Here is a 20,513-nt window from a genome sequence, read left to right as displayed (position 1 = left end):
ATTAGCACTTGCTCTGGAAGATCCCCTGGAGGAAGAAATGGCAATCCACTCCAGTATCCTTGCCTGGGAAATCCCATGGACAGAGGAGCCTGGCAGCCTCCTCTGAGCAACTTCACTTTCCCCTCTTTTCCTTTCACCAGTACTTATATCAATTGGTAAGTCCCCTTAGAAAGTAAAAGCTAAAATGGCTCCGTTGTGTCCGACTCTTTGTAACCCTATGGACTATTCAGTCCATGGAATTCTCTAGGCCAGAATACTGGAGTGGGTAGTCTTTCTCCAGGGGATCTTCCCAACCCAGGGATCGAACCCAGGTCTCCTACATTGCTGGTGGATTGTTCACCAGCTGAGCCACAAAGGAAGCCCAAGAATAAGTCCTCTTAGAAGGGCCCCAGAATAGCTGTTCCGATCAAGAATAGCAGATGGTGGTGTGTTCGGTTGGGAGAAAGCAGTAGAGAAATAGCTCTTGAGAAAGTGATCCTGGCGGCCCTCACAGCTCCAGCCATCCCCTCCCATGGGATGCAGGTGCGGACGGTGTCAGGATGCTGGCTTCAGGAGATGTCCGTTCACCCATTTCTTCTGGAGCTCCGTGTATGAGTGTGTTTGGTATGGTGATGTTTGGCCCCGAATCAACTTCTCTAACACATACACCTCAGAGGTAGCCCTGGTCACCCACTCTGGGCCATTGGAACTGTTCCCTCCAGCCAACATATTTTATACAAATGAGTGATACCCAGTTGTGGATGTGACTGGTGATGGAAGCAAGGTCCAATGCTGTAAAGAGCAATATTGCATACGAACCTGGAATGTCAGGTCCATGAATCAAGGCAAATTGGAAGTGGTCAAACAGGAGATGGCAAGAGTGAACGTCGACATTCTAGGAATCAGTGAACTAAAATGGACTGGAATGGGTGAATTTAACTCAGATGACCATTATATCTACCACTGTGGGCAGGAATCCCTTAGAAGAAATGGAGTAGCCATTATGGTCAACAAAAGAGTCCGAAATGCAGTACTTGGATGCAATCTCAAAAAATGACAGAATGATCTCTGTTCGTTTCCAAGGCAAACCATTCAATATTCCAGTAATCCAAGCCTATGCCCCAATCAGTAATGCTGAAGAAGCCGAAGTTGAATGGTTCTGTGAAGACCTACAAGACCTTTTAGAACTAACACCCAAAAAAGATGTCCTTTTCATTATAGGGGACTGGAATGCAAAAGTAGGAAGTCAAGAAACACCTGGAATAACAGGCAAATTTGGCCTTGGAGCATGGAATGAAGCAGGGCAAAGGCTAATAGAGTTTTGCCAAAAGAACGCACTGGTCATAGCAAACACCCTGTTCCAACAACACAAGAAAAGACTCTACACATGGACATCACCAGATGGTCAACACCAAAATCAGATTGATTCTATTCTTTGCAGCCAAAGATAGAGAAGTTCTATACAGTTAGCAAAAACAAGACCAGGAGATGACTGTTGCTCAGATCATGAACTCCTTATTGCCAAATTCAGACTTAAATTGAAGAAAGTAGGGAAAACCACTAGACCATTCAGGTGTGACCTAAATCAAATCCCTTATGATTATACAGTGGAAGTGAGGAATAGATTTAAGGGACTAGATCTGATAGATAGAGTGCCTGATGAACTCTGGACGGAGGTTCGTGACATTGTACAGGAGACAGGGACCAAGACCATCCCCATGGAAAAGAAATGCAAAAAAGCAAAATGGCTGTCTGAAGAGGCCTTACAAATAGCTGTGAAAAGAAGAGAAGCGAAAAGCAAAGGAGAAAAGGAAAGATATAAGCATCTGAATGCAGAGTTCCAAAGAATAGCAAGGAGAGATAAGAAAGCCTTCCTCAGCAATCAATGCAAAGAAATAGAGGAAAACAACAGAATAGGAAAGACTAGAAATCTCTTCAAGAAAATTAGAGATACCAAGGGAACATTTCATGCAAAGATTGGCTCAATAAAGGACAGAAATGGTATGGACCTAACAGAAGCAGAAGATATTAAGAAGAGGTGGCAAGAATACACAGAAGAACTGTACAAAAAAGATCTTCATGACCAAGATAATCACGATGGTGTGATCACTCACCTAGAGCCAGACATCTTGGAATGTGAAGTCAAGTGGGCCTTAGAAAGCATCACTACGAACAAAGCTAGTGAAGGTGATGGAATTTCAGTTGAGCTATTTAAAATCCTGAAAGATGATGCTGTGAAAGTGCTGCACTCAATATGCCAGCAAATTTGGAAAACTCAGCAGTGGCCACAGGACTGGAAAAGGTCAGTCTTCATTCCAATCCCAAAGAAAGGCAATGCCAAAGAATGCTCAAACTACCACACAATTGCACTCATCTCACACGCTAGTAAAGTAATGCTCAAAATTCTCCAAGCCAGGCTTCAGCAATCCATGAACCGTGAACTCCCAGATATTCAAGCAGGTTTTAGAACAGGCAGAGGCACCAGAGATCAAATTGCCAACATCCGCTGGATCATGGAGAAAGCAAGAGAGTTCCAGAAAAACATCTACTTCTGCTTTATTGACTATGCCAAAGCCTTTGACTGTGTCGATCACAATAAACTGTGGAAAATTCTGAAAGAGATGGGAATCCCAGACCACCTGACCTGCCTCTTGAGAAACCTGTATGCAGGTCAGGAAGCAACAGTTAGAACTGGACATGGAACAACAGACTGATTCCAAATAGGAAAATGAGTACGTCAAGGCTGTATATTGTCACCCTGCTTATTTAACTTCTATGCAGAGTACATCATGAGAAACGCTGGGCTGGAAGAAGCACAAGCTGGAATCAAGATTGCCGGGAGAAATATCAATAACCTCAGATATGCAGATGACACCACCCTTATGGCAGAAAGTGAAGAGGAACTAAAGAGCCTCTTGATGAAAGTGAAAGAGGAGAGTGAAAAACTTGGCTTAAAGCTCAACATTCAGAAAACTAAGATCATGGCAACTGGTCCCATCACTTCATGGCAAATAGATGGGGAAACAGTGGAAACAGTGTCAGACTTTGTTTTCGGGGGCTCCAAAATCACTGTGGATGCTGATTGCAGCCATGGAATTAAAAGATGCTTACTCCTTGGAAGGAAAGTTATGACCAACCTAGATAGCATATTAAAAAGCAGAGACATTACTTTGCCAACAAAGGTCCATCTAGTCAAGGCTATGGTTTTTCCAGTGGTCCTATATGGATGTGAGAGTTGGACTGTGAAGAAAGCTGAGCGCCGAAGAATTGACGCTTTTGAACTGTGGTATTGGAGAAGACTCTTGAGAATCCCTTATACTGCAAGGAGATCCAATCAGTCCATTCTAAAGGAGATCAGTCCTGGGTGTTCATTGGAAGGACTGATGCTAAAGCTGAAACTCCAATACTTTGGCCACCTCCTGTGAAGAGTTGACTCATTGGAAAAGACTCTGATGCTGGGAGGGATTGGGGGCAGGAGGAGAAGGGGACGACAGAGAGTGAGATGGCTGGATGGCATCACCGACTCTGTGGACATGAGTTTGAGTGAACTCCGGGAGTTGGTGATGGACAGGGAGGCCTGGGGTGCTGCGATTCATGGGGTCGCAGAGAGTCGGACACGACTGAGCAACTGAACTGAACTGAACTGAATGACTAAGAGGGCTTCCCTCATAGCTCAGTCAGTAAAGAATCTGCCTGCAGTGCAGGAGACCCGGGTTTGATCCTGGGTTGGGAAGATGCCCTGGAGAAGAAAATGGCAACCCACTCCAGTATCCTTGCCTGGAAAATCCCATGGACAGAGGAGCCTGGTGGGCTACAGTCCATGGAGTCACAAAGAGTCGGGCACGCCTGAGCGGCTAACAGGTCTTAATGAATAAGATGGATAGTCGGAGATGGTGACAAATGCTCCAAAGACAACATAATAGGGCAACACAAGAGGAATGCGTGGAGAGAGCTGTGGCCACTTCAGATGGGATGGAGGTGGCCAAGCAGAGCCCTGAGAAGGCAGAGGAAGCAGCAGTGACCATATCTTAGAGGACAGATTTCCTGAGAGAAGAAAAGTCTCGTGGAGGGGACCTGGGGCAGGAAGAAGTCTTCTTGCTCTAGCGTAGCAAGGAAACCAGTGTGGCTGAGGGATGGTCAAATGGGAGTGTGGACCAAGATGGGTTTGAGGATGCAGCTGAGGGCCTGATGGGGACTCCTAGGCCCCAGTAAGGAATTTGGACTTTGTGGTCAAGGCAGTAGGAAGTCACTCAAGTGGAGAAGGGACACGATACAAACTGCCTTTTCACAAGGTCCCTCTGGCTGCTGGGGGTGGGGAGTGGAAGTGGGGAGATTCGTCAGGGGGGCTGTGTGGTCATCCAGGGGAAGGACAGTGCTGACACCAGACAGGCTAGTGACAGTGGGCAAGAGGGATTGAGATGGCTCAGATGCACTGTGTCACTGGAAGAGATGGGGTCTCGAGGTGTAGTGGCTCAAGGACAGTTGTTGGCCGAGAGAAGCAGCACTCGGGGCAAGGAGTTCATAGCCCGGTTCATAGGAAGCTCAGCCCGTCTCTGCCCCGCCATACATTCACCAGGTCCCACCATGTACCGTGGGATTAATATTGACTTTGAGGGCTGGGAAAGAATCAGAACCAGAGTACTGGGAAGGAATCAGAACCAGAGTGCTGGGAAGGAAAGGGCTTGCTCAACCGCAGCCTCGAAGCAGTTAAAGAAATGACTATGAAAACCTTCTAGTCAAGGGAGAAGTGGACATGGAAGCCAGCCGTGATCTAGCTGTCGCCCTTGGGTATGGACTTAATTATGTCCCCTCAAAATTGTATGTTGAGGACTTCCTTGGTGGTCCAATGGTTAAGAATCTGGTGGCTCAGACAGTAAAGAATCTGCCTGTAATGTAGGTGTCCTGAGTTTGATCCCTGGGTTGGGAAGATCTCCTGGAGAAGGGAATGGCTACCCACTCCAGTATTCTTGCTTGAGAATTCCATGGACAGAGGAGCTTGGTGGGCTACAATCCATGGGGTTGCAAAGAGCTGTACATGACTGAGTGACTAACACTTTCACTTGCCAACACAGAGGACATGGGTTCCATCCCTGGTCCAGGAAGATTGCACCTGCCTCAGGGCAATTAAGCCCCTGCATCTGAATCTGTGCACTTTAGAGCCCACGCACCCCAACTAGAGAGTAATCCTCACTTGCCACAACTGGAGAAATGAAGACCCAGTGCAACCAAATGTAAAACATAAAAATTTAAAAATCATGTTGAAATCTAAACCTGTGTGATAGCACTTGGAGGTGACTGGGTTTAGACGAAGTTATGTGGCTGGGGTGGGGAGTGCCTATGCTGGGATTAGTGCTCTTGTAAGAAGAGATACTGCGGACATGACTGCAGCCATGAAATTAGAAGACGCTGACTCCTTGGAAGGAAAGCTGTGACCAACCTAGACAGCATAGTAAAAAGCAAAGACATCCCTTTGCCGACAAAGGTCCTTATAGTTAAACTGTGGTTTCTCCAGTAGTCATGAATGGATGTGAGTTGGACCATAAAAAAAGCTGAGCACCAAAGAAGTGATGCTTTCAAAGTGTGGTGCTGGAGAAGACTCTTGAGAGTCCCTTGGACTGCAAGGAGATCCAACCAGTCCATCCTAAAGAAAATCAGTCCTGGGTGTTCATTGGAAGGACTGATGCTGAAGTTGAAGCTCCAATACTTTGGCCACCTGATGCGAAGAGCCAACTCATTAGAAAAGACCCTGATGCTGGGCAACATTGAGAGCAGGGGGAGAAGGGGGCAACAGAGAATGAGATGGTTGGATGGCATCACAGACTCAATGGACACGAACTTGAGCCAACTCCGGGAGGTGGTGGAGGACAGGGAAGCCTGGTGTGCTGCAGTCCCTGGCGTCGCAGAGTCGGACACAACTTATCAGCTGAACAGCAAAGAAGGGACACGGAAGAGGGGAGATTAATTCCTCTCGCTCTTTCCTCCCTCCCCTTCCCCCTCCCTCTCCCCTTTCCCCCTCTTTCTCTGCCAGCAGAGATCACAGGGAGCAGACAGCCATCCGTCCTCACCCCAAGACAGAGCTCTCATCAGACCCTGGTGGCACCTTGATCTTGGACATCCAGCCTCTAGAACTGTGAGAAAATCGATTTCTGTGGCTGAAGCCCCCCAGTCTGCAGTGCTTGTCATGGCAGCCCAAACTGACTGCTATGCCCCGAGAATTAGTAAGGGCTCCGGAGGGGCAGGAAAACAGGGGCAGGACCCCCTGGCGCTTAGAGCGTGCAGAACCGGGCAGGGCTCGGTGGCATGAAATCCTGCCAGTGGGACGTCCACAGTAATTTCACGCTGTCTCCTAACAGCAATTATCAGGGACACGGGAGGAAGGACGTTAATATTCAAGGTCCTCGACTTCAACATTTAAACCAATCATACATGTATGGAGCTTAACAAGTCAAACTACCACGCAGCTTGTAACAACACGGCTCTCCACATGTTCCAGCCTCAACTCCTACCACCTCCCTTCATACCCTCAACGCTTTTAGTATTTCCTCTGCGGCTTCACACAGAAATATGGCTGTACTGCTATTTTGTGATTTATCCATTTAAAAATATTATTTATTCACTTCTTTCCCTCCCTCTAAGGAACATTTACAATGAGACAAGCTGGGATCTGGCATCCTTTGCTGCAGTGCTTGCACCTGGATACATCACTCCTCCTTGAGCACCAAAATACAAAGAAACTATACCGGACTAAAAATAACTGCGTACATGTGGAGTTGGGGCAAATGCTGGATGAAAGACACAAAGAGACCAGAAAAATCCCAACTGCCACTTTTGAAGAGCCTGGAGTAAAGCAGGGTACTGTGCATATCCCCTGCACACACACCACCTAAGGGAGGGGGTGCAAAACACCCAAACCACACCCTGACCCTCACCCCATATAAGGAGCCAGCTTGCCCCTTCTCGCAGAGCAAGCCCCAGTAAAGCCTTGCCTGAATTTGGCCTCTGATTAATTTCTATCAATCAAGGAGGCCAAGAACCCTGGTCGGTAACAACAATACTTTTTGAGGACCTACTCTGTGCCAGGCGATTTCTATATAAAGTCCGTTTTATTTCTCACACAACCCATAAAATAGTTGCCATTAACCCCATTTCCCAAATGAAAAAAGCAGACGCAGAGAGAGATGAAAAAAATAATTGATCCCAGAGCAAGTCAGTGGCATAGTCAGGGTCTGAAACCCAAGCCTGTAGCCTTCACACTTACTCACGTGTCATAGGGTTGTTCCACCGTGTCACATGGACATTTGGGTCTGGCTAATTCTTTGTTGGATGGGAGTCGGGAGAGGGGGTGGAGCACTATTCTGAGCATCACAGGATGATAGGTAGCATCACTGGCCGGTACCCACCAGATGCCAGTAACATCCCTCTTACTGACTTATGACAACCCAAAATACCTCCCGAAGCTACCAGTGACCCCTGGGAGGCCAAACCACCCCCAGTTGAGAACCACCGATGTATCGGAAGCTTAGGCTGGGTTTCCTGTTGCTGTGGACTGGTGCTGTCTTCGGTGGGGAGCCAGGCTTGGCCTCTTGAGTGTCCCCCCTCTGGCCACTGCTCTCCCTACGGTGTGAGAAGTCCATGGAACCAAGGAGACACGCCTACCTAGAGCTTCCGCCTTTCTGAACAATATTCTGTTTCCCACGGCCTGCCTGGGCTTGTGGCCAGTTCTCCTGGCTACTGGAAATTGTCCTTCTACCCCTGAGAGGTGGCCCATGGTGTTGCTGAGGCTGGAGGGAGGTGCACAGAGCTGGACATTTGAACTAGGTGGTCTGGACACACATTCCAGGCCCCTCCACTACAGGCTGCTTGTCCGAGCTGGGAAGGACAAACTGGTGGGTATGGGGGGGACGGCCCTCCACTTGTATCTCATCTTAACCTGCAAACCTCAGAGCTGACCCCCGGCTGCCGATATAGCTGGTGGGGATGTGGTCGTAGGTCACAAATTTTGGGCACCTCACTTTGAAGAATTTAGTCACCTCTTTTTGTAGAAAAAGAGAGGATTTAGGGCTCATCTGTCTCCACCTTTGCTTCCCCCAACTCTGTCCAGATTTCCTCTTCTTATAAGGACACCAGTCAAACTGGCTGAGGGTCCACCATGATGGCCTAACATTTGAACTTAATTGCCTCTCCAAAGCCCCTATCTCTAAACACAATCACATTCTTATGTATGGAGGGTAGGGCTTCAACACACAAATTTTAGGGGAGACACAATTCACTCCTTAACAGATGGAGTGATTGGTATTAATTAGAAACCCCACAATACTGATGAAGTCCAACCACTACGTCAGGGGCCAAGCAAATGGAAATCTAAAAGACACACAAATCGGGCAAGATTCTGCATGGGTCCATGAAGTAGCCATTCACCCTGATTGCCCTGCTTGGGAGGATACTGTGACGTCAAAATGTGTCACATCCACCTCCAGCTCACTGTCGTCTGTCCCAGGAAACCCACACATCTGTTGTGGTGCCATGCACACTGCAGTTAACTTGTTTACTGACACATTTGTGGACAGCACTGAAGGACAGTGCTGCCTCCCACATCTCTGGAATGACATTGGGCCAGGACCATTCATCACCTTTCCTGGCTGTCTTCCTAAAACTCCAAGATTCCACCAGTTTTTTCTTTCCCAATCCACCAAATATTATTAATATAAATGGAGTCATCCCTGTCATTGGACTGTGGCTAAGTGAGGACCGAAGTGGGAGTGCTCAGTCGCTCAGTGGTGTCTGACTCCTTGCCAACCCATAGACTGTAGCCTCCCAGGCTCCTCTGTCCACAGGATTTCCTACACAAGAATACTAGAGTGGGTTGCCATTTCCTCTTCCTGACCCAGGGATCGAACCTGGGTCTCCTACATCTTCTGCATTGCAGGCGGATTCTTTACTGCTGAGCCACTGGAGAAGCCCTCAAGTGTAGACTGATGCCCTGCCCCAACGCATTTAAATTTAATGTGTTTTAAGGCACCAGTCTGGCCCAAACAAAAGTTTGCCAGCCAAATGCACCCTCCAAGCATTTAGTTTGTGCCTTCCACTGAGGGTATGGTTAAGCGTATGGGCTTTGAAGATGGACAGGCAGACCTGGGTTTAAATCTTAGTTTCTAATCTGTGGAACACAGTGGCATTTAAAATCACAGGGTGGTTGTGAGGAATATATGAAATAATGCATGTAAAGTGCTTGGGCAAAGCCTGGCACATAGTAAGTGTTTAATTTATAGTAGCTTTTATTGTTAAAGTGAATCACAGAATGGCAATGGTGATGGTTTGTGGTTTTTTTTAATAAAAGCAGCGTTCTCTTGAGCACCTTTATGAAAGCATTCATGTGTGGAGCAGAGGCGAACTGGTGGTCATGATCAAGAACTGCAAGGCAATGTAGCCTAACTGTGATTTAGGTGCCAAGTTGGTCTTTAGGGTCAAATAAACACAGGAAGGCCTGGCATGCTGTGGTTCATGGGGTCGCAGAGAGTCGGACACGACTGAGCAACTGAACTGAAACAAGGAGTTTGAATCCAGTTCCAGATACAAGTAGGTTACACAGGTCATTTACCTTCACCCTTATCCTCCAGTCCCTGCTCCCAACATTTACAATTCCATGGAGTGGCAGTGTATGCTTTTAATTTATTTATTTGATTGCACCGGGTCTTCGTTGTGGCATGTGAACTCAGTTGCAGCAGGTGGGATCTAGTTCCCTGACCAGGGATCCAACCCAGTCCCCCTGCATTGGGAGTGTGGAGTCTTCGCCACAAGACCACTAAGCAAGCCCATAGCTCTGACAATTTAATGAGACAATATCATATCACTTGGCATGCAAGTGATATTACTAGCTCTTAATAAGTGCTGGCTATGATCCTAGCACCCAGAACACCACTGGCCACAGACTGCTAATATCCCTCCCTCATGTGAGGAGGGAAATGGGTGGGTGATTATTTTTTCTTCTTTTGGGTGGGGGAGAGGAGCTGTTTCTTTGGCTCGGAGGACCTGGCCACAAAAGATACCCTGTGGACACCTGAGATTTTTCCACAGTAAAATATTCCTTTGGATAATGCATTGCTCTCTCCAGACTTCTCAAGTGAAAACTCCCCTGGAAGGATAACTACTATCCTTGTGTCAAATGCCCAGGTGAGGATGAATGAACCAGCTTCTTGCCTCCCAGACCAGAGGGGCCTGGGAGACACTTTGTGTGTCATTACCTCCTCCCGCTCGCTCCACACACACCCTCCACTCCATCTGCTGTTCTGCCTGGAGAGGGGACTTCCATCCTTCTCAGAGTCCTGCAGGAGGTAGATGCCCCTGCACCCAGGGGAAAGCAATTGGAGATTCATCCCCTGTGGACCGACACGTTGAGATGAGAATGGCGGGACAGTTGAGAGAGGAGGTTGGGCCCTGCCCAGACGGAAGATAACAGATCACGTATTTCTCATTCTTAGTGTCAAGAGACCTCCCTGACTACACATGCGCAGAAAGTGTTCTTAGAGGTCAAAGGGGGAGTGATGCTGATGCCAAGCTACCCACAGCCTTCTTCAGCAGAATCCATCTTGGCTAAGAGATGCGTGTGTGCACGTCGGAGGACCCTGAGATATACCAAATAGGAACCAGGCAAATCAAAATGCTTAGCCAAAGGAACACTGGAAGAAATGCTCCATGGAAGTGATTTAAACTGCCATGAGGGTGCAACTCTGCAACTGAGTCTGCCTGTGTCTACCACACATACAGTACTCTTTTTTTCCTTCTAATAAATACTTCACTTGTTTCACTGTCTTTCATCTTTGTTGGAATAATTTTTCAGCAAAGTCAAAGGGCCAGGGCCTTGTCAATCATCGCTAGTCTGTATGTGTAGTCAGCCACTCAGCCGTGTCCAACTCTTTGTGACCTGATGGACTGCAGCCCACTAGGCTTCTCTTGTCCATGGGATTTTCCAGGCAAGAACACTGGAGTGGGTTGCCATTTCCTTCTCCAGGGGATCTTCCTGACTCAGGGATCTAACCCAGGTCTCCTGCACTGCAGGCAGATTCTTTACCATCCACTGATCCACTGGAGAAGCCCAATCACTGGTCCAATGGCTAGTATTTGGTGTCTTCACGGCTGTGGACTCACCTCGGTCTCTGGCTGGGAGCCTCACTACAACCGCTATAGGCCAAGGTGACCAGAAATCAGGAGGAGCCTAGGGTGAGAGACTCCCCCCTCCACTCTCCACAACCCCCACTGCAGAGCCCGAGGCAAGGCCAGGGCTCAGACCACAGGGTCTGAAACAGTTCCTCCCCTGTCAGCCTTGCATCTCTTCCCATATCCTGCTCATACCTATTACAAGGTCCTGGGCTCTTTTTCACAAACAGAAGCCCCTTCCAACTGGAAAACGAGGAAGAGGAGCCTCCACTTGCTCCCTGGGCATCCTGTCCCACTGCCAAGTGGAGAAATAAGAATAGGGTAACAGCTCACGTTAATGAAGCTGACCTTGAAGTAATATGCTCACTTTCAGAGGAGGTGCCATATGGCCAAAAGCACTAATGAGGGAGAAGTTTCACTTCCAGAGACAGTCTTTTGGACAAACAAAAAATGAGCTACTTGAATTTCAGCATACATTCAGGTTTTGGGTTTTACAGTTTTGGTATTGTGTTTATTTTGAGCTACATATTTGAGGGTGCACCATAGAACTTTTTCAGGCTTGAGGCTGCCGAAGTCATCATCCGGGCCTTCATCTCTCCCAGCACAGTCAGATCCTTTGTGGGTTCGTCAGAAATTATGAAAAATTTCATCTTGCCACAAATCCCTCATCTGGATCCCACAGGTCCCAGGCCCCCCATCTTTTTTTCTGCCCTGGAAGAGTCCTGCCAAGACTGCAAGGCAGTGGTAGTAATCACAGGCCCTGGTTAACGTCCACGAGGTGGTTTTAAATTCCCCTGTGGCACAAGCCACCTTCAAAGGATCTTGGACCTGGCAGAGGACAAACTTCTAGAGGTGTCAGTGGCCAAGGAGGAAAAGGGGATCCGCCAGGCTGTGTGCTGCGCTTCAGACCCCAGGGGGCGCCAGACTCTAACCAACCTTACCTTACTCCTGCGTTCCAGCCGGCTCTGGAATGAGCTTTCTTCCCCAAAACCATTCAAGGGGATTCGAAGGCTGTCATCTGCCTGCCCCCTCACCCCACACTACCACTTTACACACACACACAGGGCCAGCCTGCAAACACCCCCACGGGGCTGGCTGCCCACCCCCCTTCTCTCGGTGCACTTTATTCAAACCTCTGCAGAGTACAACTCCTCCCTCCTCACTCCCACCCCCTCTATCGCCCCTGCGGTCCCTCCAAGCCCATCCTTCTTCTTTGGGACCCCTGGATTATTCCAGGGTTTTGCCAACCTCTTTACCACTCATGAGTTACCTCATCGGATGCTCACAACCATGATACTTGTAAAGAAGGCAATGGGGCAGGGATGATGGTCTCCTTGGCAAAAAAGGAAACTGAGGCCCAGAAAGAGGGGGTGTCTGGCATGCAGTAAGTCAGTGATGATGCTGGGCAGACAGCCAGGACTCCTGAGCACCGAAGCACTCCGGAACCTGCCTGAACTCAAGCCTACTGACTGGTGAGGGACCCTCCCCTCCAACTATCTCATGGGGGCTGCTGGCTTGACTTAGCCACAAAAACAAGTCAGGATAACTGCTTCCCCACCCCTGGCTTGTTGTGTGACCTTGGGCAAGTCTCTTCTCCTGTCTAAGCCTCTGGAAGCTATGATGATGGCCTCTAGGTCCTTCCTTTGACTGAGATGCTCTGTGACTTTCTGACAGGAGCCCAAATCATCTCCACCCCCTCGAGGTTTCTGGGGTTTCAATTAAAATGCAAGAGGCTTGTGAGAGGGCTAATGACCGTCCTTCAGGTCAACAGCAGTAATGACCCCAAAATAGGAAGTCTGCACTTACTGTTCTCAATCACTGGGCTTTATATGCGCTTTAACGTTTAAAGTTATCCTCACTACAACCCCAGGAGGTAGTAGTAGTATTTTCTCTGTTTTATAGCTGAGAAATTGAGGCTCAGACAAGTGAAATAAGTATCCTAAGCAGGACGAGAGCCCAGGAAGTCCGATCTCAAAAGGCAGGCTCTTTCGGGACTTTCCTGGAGGTCCAATGGTTAAGACTTCAAAGCAGGGGGCACAGGTTTCATCCCTGACAGGGAAACTAAGATCCCGCGGGGTGGGTGGCCAAAGATTTTTTCCAAAAGGCAGGCTCTTTCTTTTGCTATATGCTGCTCAGGGAATCTTCTAGAAGTTGGCTTTACAAACCCAGGGTCTTCCCTAGAAGGTCTGTGGCCTTTGGGGAGCCCCTGTCAGGACTGAAGCCTTTCAGCCACCCCTCAGGAGGTATTCCCAGGTGGCGCCACGGTAAAGAATCCTCCTGCCAATGCAGGAGCTGCAGGAGACATGGATTCGATCCCTGGGTTGCGAAGATACGCTGGAGGAGGAAATGGCAAACCACTCCAGTATTCCTGCCGAGCTGATCCCATGGACAGAGGAGGCTGGTGGGCTACAGTGCATGGGGTTGTAGCGAGTTGGACACAACTGAGCAGGTGCACACACAGGAGGTATTATGGAAACTCTGAGAGGCAGGGTCTGACCCAACATGACCCAGGGTCCTCAGCTTCCCTCCTCCTCCTCAGACCGGTCTCCCGTCCTGAGCCCACAAACAGACCTGGCATCCCAGGGAGAGCCTGTGAGCAGATACAAGTTTATTACTGCATAGATGGCAGCCTCCTGAACCTTCACCCCAAATACCAACCCCCAAACAAGGCCCCACCCAGGAGCCCTGGCAGCCAGAGGCTTATCCCCAACCCTGAGCCAGACCAAAAACCCCGGACAGTGACCTCAGAGCCCAGGCCTGGAGCCTGTCTCCCCTAAGCAGCGCCCCTAGCCCACCCCCCTCTTGCCCTACTTGTCCAGAAAAGCCCATACATGATGGCGGAGCCCCTGCAGGACAGCAGAACCCACAGGCTCCTCTCGGCAGAAATGCAATCCAACAACTTCGAGGTCCCAGTGGTGCTTGAAACAGTAAGTGTGGAGCTGGAGGGAAGGTTCCCAAGTATTGAGGGAGGAAGGCAAAGCAGACCCCATCAGACACAAACTTCAAGTCAAAGAGCAAGCCTGGGGGCAGGCCAGACTACCCTCGCCCCAGCCCCCAAGGAGCAGAGAAACAAAGACAGAAAAGGAGCTGCTCCCCTCCAACTCAGTTTAAATGTCCTGGTCACAGCCCTCAGCCCCCACCCATCCCCAGCCAGCACCAGGGACCAGAGAAACCAGCATGGTACACAGCACATCAGAAAGGGGCTACATGCAAAGACCGGCTCCTGCCAAGCAAGCCGAGCTTATCACAGATGGTGCCCAGCGGGAACCCCACACCTGCTCCCCTCTCCCTGGGACACGCTGGCTGACAAGCAGCCTGTCTTCAGCATCGGCCTGAGAGTCTGCCCCAGCGAAAGCTGCCTGGGCTTCCATGCTCAGCACCCCGCTCCCCACCAAGCCTGTGGTGGCCCCTGGGAGCGGAAGCGGACAAACCAGTTCATGGGGCATCCCTGAGGCTTTATCTCACCGGCCCCACGGCTCCTGCAGGACGACCTCTCCTCACCCTCAGCATCCTCAAAGCCCCCACGTGTGATGCCAGCCTCAGGCTCAGGCGCTCTCAGAACCCGGGCCATCCTAACTGTCTCTCAGCCCTTCTCGCCACACCCCTCCACCCCCCCCGGCCACGTGGTCAGTGGCTTCACAGCCAAAGGTCCCAAACCCTCACGTCTCCCCTTCTCCTGCTGGTCCAGAGGGAAGCTAACTGGACCGGTGGGAGGAGACAGAAGCACTGTATTCTGGGATATTCAAACAGAAAACGTCCATTTCCTCTATTGTCATCCTGAGCATCTGGAAGCAAGGGAAGAGTGTGGGAGGGGCCGGGAGTGAGACAAGAAGGGCTGGTGGGCTGAGAGCATCACCCTCCATGGCCCACCATGGGGATCTCGTCACTTCCTCCGCTTGCCTGGGAGGCCTCAGAAGCTTAAAATAAAGCCAGGGAGGGTAGAAAGGAGGGGGCTGGGATTTAACATCCTGGTTTGGTGACTTCTCCCAAAACACAAAAAGCCTGGGGAGGGGGTGACCTAGGGTAGGGGTGGAGGCGAGGGAGTGGATGGGGATGGGGATGGGGCAGATCGGGGAGTTCAAGACCAGGGTGCTTCTTTCAGGGATTTCCCTGCCGCTGAGCAGAGAGCTCCTGGAGGGTGCCCAGCACTTTTCTCTTCCTCTGGGCACCGCCTGCGTTCGGGCACAGGTGCCACGGGAAGCCTCCTTAAACGTTTGTGGTGTGGGTGTGAGTGGACCCCCAGCATCCAGGTCCAGTCCCCCTCAGCCGCCCTGCCTGGCACGGCAAAAGATGGGTCCGTGCATCCTCAGCAGGAACTCCTGGCTCTGCAAGGAGAAGAAAAGAGGTCCAGGTGAGGGAAGGATGGAGGAGGGAGGAAGGCAGGAGTGGGGGGTGGGGGCGAGGCTGAGCCAGGCTCCAGGCAGGGTTCAAGAAGCAGGCCTGATCCACTCCGGGGCAAGATCTCTATCACCAGCACCATCCCTGCTTCTGCAAGCCCCCAGAGCAGCCTTGGCCCTGGGCTCAGACTCAGTGGGACCAGAGACAAGTCCCAGAGGCACCACCTTGGCCCGTGCAAGGCCCTGCTGGAGGCTGCCTCTGCCTACTCCCTTTGCCTGGTACACGCTGCCCTCCTCTCCTGCCTCACTGCCATCTGGCTCACCCCTCGCCACCCTTCAGGTCAGGAAGTCGGCAGTCCCCGCTGCAACCATTCCCAGATCCCCTAGGAAACACAGACCCCACTGGGGCCTGCATCCACTCCCAGGGCAGCACCTACCAGGCTAATACTGTCACTGGCTATTTACCCTTCTGCTTCTCCTCTGGGACTGAGTAGGAACCTCCAGCCCACACTAAGCTAGAGTCAAGGGAGGGGAACTTTGAGGGAAGCGAGGCGAGAGGCAGCAACTCTTGTTAGCAGCACCCCAGGATTTACAGTGTAAAGGCTGGTCCTAGTAGGAGAAAGATTTGATTTGCCTTGTGGCTACTTTGGGCTTCCCAGGTGGTGACGGTGGTAAAGAACCCGATTGCCAATGCAGGAGACCTAAGAGACTATGGGTTGGATCGCTGGGTCGGGAAGATCCTCTGGAGGAGGGCATGGAAACCAGTTCCAGTGTTCTTGCCTGGAGAATCCCATGGACAGAGGAGCCTGGAGGGCTACAGTCTGTGGTGTCGCAAAAGAGTTGAACGCGATTTACGGACTAAACGACAACCACACAAATGAATGATGAGTTAGTGAATGAATGAAGCCCCCAGTGTTCACCTGACAGACAGCCAGTGCTGTGTGTATTCTGAGCCAATGAAGGTGCGTGTGTGTGTGTGTGTGTGTATTGGGGAGAGATGGTCTGTCAAATCCACACTCTAGGTCCCTGCCCCTGCTGGGGGATGGGCCTCGATTAACCACAGGATGGTGGCCCAGCAGGCCCTCACTCTCCTCCCCAGAGACTGCCGTCCTCGCCTCCCGGCCGCACCTGGTGGACGAGGTCAGGTCAGGAGGTGAACGAAGAGGATGGCCAGGCCGATGTTCAGCAGGATCACCATGCAGATGAGCACGGTGTTGGGGACCTGGGAACAGCGGAGACAGGCTGCCTGAGTCCCCAGGAGAGCACACTCCCGCACCCGGACCCTCCCCGGTGTCCAACGCCTGGACGGACCATCCGAGCTAGGAGGATTCTTGGAGGAAATAATCAACCAAACTGCTCAGGGTCCAGAGGGGTTGAGAACGTATCCCAGGGCACACAGCGGGCAGAGCTGGACTGGAATCTAAGCACATGGCCGTGCCCACTGCTAATTCCTCCGGGGCTGCATCTCTCAGTCCCTCTGGGCCCAGCTTCAGTCTCTGGCACTGTAGCTGCTGCTCCCCTAACAAGGCCAGAGGGCCAGGACCCACCCCCCTAATGAGCCCCTCCTCCATCCCCCAAAGCCCTCCCTGCTACACCGTGTAGTAGAGGCTACTGGAGCCCAGCCTAGATCCCTCATCAACAGGAGCAGCCCACAGCCTAGCTGCTTGGGCCTCCCAGTCGCCCCCTCCAAAGGAGCCCCCAGACAACTGTACAGAGGCCAGCCCGTGCCCAAGGTGGGGGCACTCTACCCTGTAACCCTGGGTCAGGCTGCACCTAACTAAGCCCACATCCCGGCAGGGGTTTCCCCCTGCCCTGTCCCGTGCCATCACCCTGCCGCCCCCCCGCCCCCGTCATCTGACCCCAATCCCACCTCCAGCTCCCCGCCCCCTCCCATCCCCACTTCCACCAGCAGCCTCACCTCCTCCACCTCGACCTCTGCCGCCGCCGCGGCCTCCTTCCGAGCCTTCTTCTTGGCCCCAGCCTTGGTCAGCCCTCGGGCCTCCGTCTTGCGGGCCTTGACCTTGGGCTCGGCCTTGGGCACGATGGGCTTGGGTTCCAGCTTGGCAGGGCTCTCGGGCGCCGGCGCGGGGCTTCGGGGCGGGGGCGCCGTCCCGGGCGCGGCGGCGGCGGCCGGGGAGGCGGGCGCGGAGTCGGCGGCGGGGGGCTCGGGCTCGTCCTCGAGGGGCGGCGGCGCGGGCGGCGCGGTGCGCACGGCGTAGCTGTGGTAGCCCTGGTAGAGCGCCACCTCCGGCTCCTCCGGCCGCGCGGGCGGCGCCTGCAGCGCCTCGATGGCCATGCGTTCGCTGGCCGGCCGGGCGGGGCTGCGGCGACCCGCGCCGTCGGACGGCGTGACCGGCCGGCTGCCCTCGCCGCCGCCGCCGCCGCCGGGTTCACCGTTCCAGGCGCCCGGGCTCAGCAGGCCGTCTTTGGACGCCGCGGCCGGACGGGGCCGCTTGGGCTGCGGGGGCGTCCCGGCCGGCGACGGGGGGCCACCCTCGGGAGCCGGGGTCTCCCGCTCGTGCAGCTCCGGGCTCTCACGGAGCCGCTCCGGGAGGCCCGCGGCGCCGGGGCCCCGGTCGGGCGAATCCAGCAGGCTCTCCGAGTTCTCCAGGATCTCCTGGAGCAGCCGGCGCTTCTGGTACTCCGGACCTGCGGGGGGACCACAAGGGGAGGCGGGACTCGAAGCCGGGTCCCCGCACCGGGTGACCTGGGCAAGCCGCTCCAACCCTGCTGAGTCTGGTCAATGTACTCAGCCAGCACTGACCTGCAGCCACCAGGTGCCAGGAGCACTGTTTTTAAGCCATTCCCCAATAGTAACTCAATGACTCCTTTGAATAACCCTGTGAGGTGTTGAAGAAGACTCTTGAGAGTCCCTTGGACTGCAAGGAGATCCAACCAGTCCATCCTAAAGGACAGTCATGGGTGTTCCTTGGAAGGACTGATGCTAAAGCTGAAACTCCAATACTTTGGCCACCTCATGCGAACAGGTGACTCATTGGAAAAGACCCTGATGCTGGGAGGGATTGGGGGCAGGAGGAGAAGGGGACGACAGAGGACGAGATGGCTGGATGGCATCACCGACTCGATGCACATAAATTTGGGTGAACTCCAGGAGTTGGTGATGGACAGGGAGGCCTGGCGTGCTGCGATTCAGGGGGTCGCAAAGAGTCAGAAGCAACTGAGCGACTGAACTGAACTGATGAGGTGGATGCTATTATTTAGCCTCCACTGTACATATGAAGAAAAGGAGGCTCAGAGAGGTAAAATGCCTTGCCCAAAGTCACCCAGCTGACCAAGAGCGGAGCCGGGGCTGGCACCCAGGCTGTCTGGCTCCAGAGTTTATGCTCTTTATGGTCACACCGGCTTCTTTCCATTCTCTTATCTGAAAAACAGGCCTAATCATATCTATTTCATAAATACTAACTGAAAGATTAATTGGGTGGGGAAAAAAAATGCCGGTGAAATGCTGAGCGCAGAACCTGGCACGTGGTGACAGCTGTTGCTATGACCACCCAAGGTGGAGGCTGCCAGCCAGCATCGCTCTTCCTGGGACCAGCAGGGGGCGCACTGTGATGGGACGCGCGACTCCTTGCCGGGCCGAGATGCGCACTCTGAGGTCTTGCATCTAGCCTCCCTTGCTGCTGCTGCTGCTAAGTCGCTTCAGTCGTGTCCGACTCTGTGCGACCCCATAAACGGAAGCCCACGAGGCCTCCCCGTCCCTGGGATTTTCCAGGCAAGAACACTGGAGTGGGTTGCCATCTCCTTCTCCAATGCGTGAAAAGTGAAAGTGAAGACGCTCCGTCATGTCCGACTCTTTGTGACCCCCCTGGACTGCAGCCTACCAGGCTCCTCCGTCCATGGGATTTTCCAGGCAAGAGTACTGGAGTGGGGTGCCATTGCCTTGCTGCTGCTGCTAAGTCACTTCAGTCGTGTCCAACTCTGTGTGACCCCATAGACGGAAGCCCACCAGGCTCCCCATCCCTGGGATTCTCCAGGCAAGAACACTGGAGTGGGTTGCCATTTCCTTCTCCAATGTGTTAAAGTGAAAAGTGAAAGTGAAATCGCTCAGTTGTGTCCAACCCTTAGCGACCCCACGGACTGCAGCCTACCAGGCTCCTCCACCCATGGGATTTTCTAGGCAAGAGTACTGGAGTGGCTTGCCACGTGGAGAGCACCAGTCGCCCACCCTGATGGACTCCCACCACTCTATTCAAGGGCAAAGTCTGGATCAGAGCCAGGAGGTCGTCCTCACTCTGCAGCCTCATTGCCCAGAGAGAGGAGACAGGCTTCAGTTGGGGGACCCTCTGTGATTACCACCCCAATCTCAGCCTGAGTCCCCTTGACTCATCCTATCCCATGCCTGCGCCACATCCCACTGATGCTCACAGGCACGTGTGGGCCCACCGGAGCATCTCAGCTTTCCAGCAAGCAAAGAGAAAGGAGTCCACCTCCCCTGCTCCACCCCGCGGACCGCCCCCACCCCATCCTGGCCCGTCCCCTCCCTGGCTGGCCCTACCTGGCTGGTAGAAGTCTGGAGCCAGCTCCCTGGCCAAAGTGCGGGCAATGTTGGACTCTTGGTTGGCAGCCAGGGCAGCCTGTTCTGCTGCCTCAGCTTTGGCCTTGGCGTGGCTTGTCCTAAGGAGACGACATGGTGGAGTCTCAGGATCCCTCCAGAGAACCAACCCTCTCTGCTCTTCCTCCCCAACCCACAAAGAGACACCCTGGACAACACTTTTGTTCACTTGGGCTGTCAATGAATATTTATTAAGCCCTGTGGTCCAGGATGTTGTGCATTCCTCAAACCATTTCCTCTTCTCTCAGGGCACACAGACGGACTATATTTTCCAGCCTCCGTGGGGTTAGGTGTCGTCAGGTGACTGGCTAAAGCATTGAGGGAAGACAGGATGATGCCCTTTCCAGGAATGGTCCACACAAACCTGTCCTGTAATCCAGTGTCCTCTCTCTTCTCCCCTGTTGCTCGTAAACTGCAGAAGCCAAGCCCCCAGAACAAGGGACTTAACCTCATTTGTGTCACAGCTCTTT

At 52.4% G+C, this 20,513-nt stretch overlaps 1 protein-coding gene across 1 annotated transcript in view; it reads right to left on the bottom strand.

Moving 5' to 3' along the window:
* Positions 1 to 13,723: 13,723 nt before the first annotated feature.
* JPH2 (junctophilin 2) overlaps positions 13,724 to 20,513 on the bottom strand; it is a 71,526-nt gene continuing 64,736 nt past the window's right edge. Inside the window, exons 3-6 of the mRNA XM_055437595.2 lie at positions 19,987 to 20,105; positions 17,389 to 18,119; positions 16,599 to 16,692; positions 13,724 to 15,458 (exon numbers count right to left, since the gene is read on the bottom strand). Of these exons, the coding sequence (XP_055293570.2) occupies positions 16,612 to 16,692; positions 17,389 to 18,119; positions 19,987 to 20,105 (931 nt within the window). The 3' untranslated portion in view covers positions 13,724 to 15,458; positions 16,599 to 16,611. The remainder of the gene's footprint in view (positions 15,459 to 16,598; positions 16,693 to 17,388; positions 18,120 to 19,986; positions 20,106 to 20,513) is intronic.

Source organism: Moschus berezovskii, chromosome 15, assembly GCF_049115385.1.
Source record: "Moschus berezovskii isolate FMDL1 chromosome 15, NW_MosBer_1.0, whole genome shotgun sequence".
Lineage (NCBI taxonomy): Eukaryota > Metazoa > Chordata > Mammalia > Artiodactyla > Moschidae > Moschus > Moschus berezovskii.
Note: the sequence above shows the minus strand (reverse complement) of the source record. Positions and strands in the feature narration are given on the sequence as shown.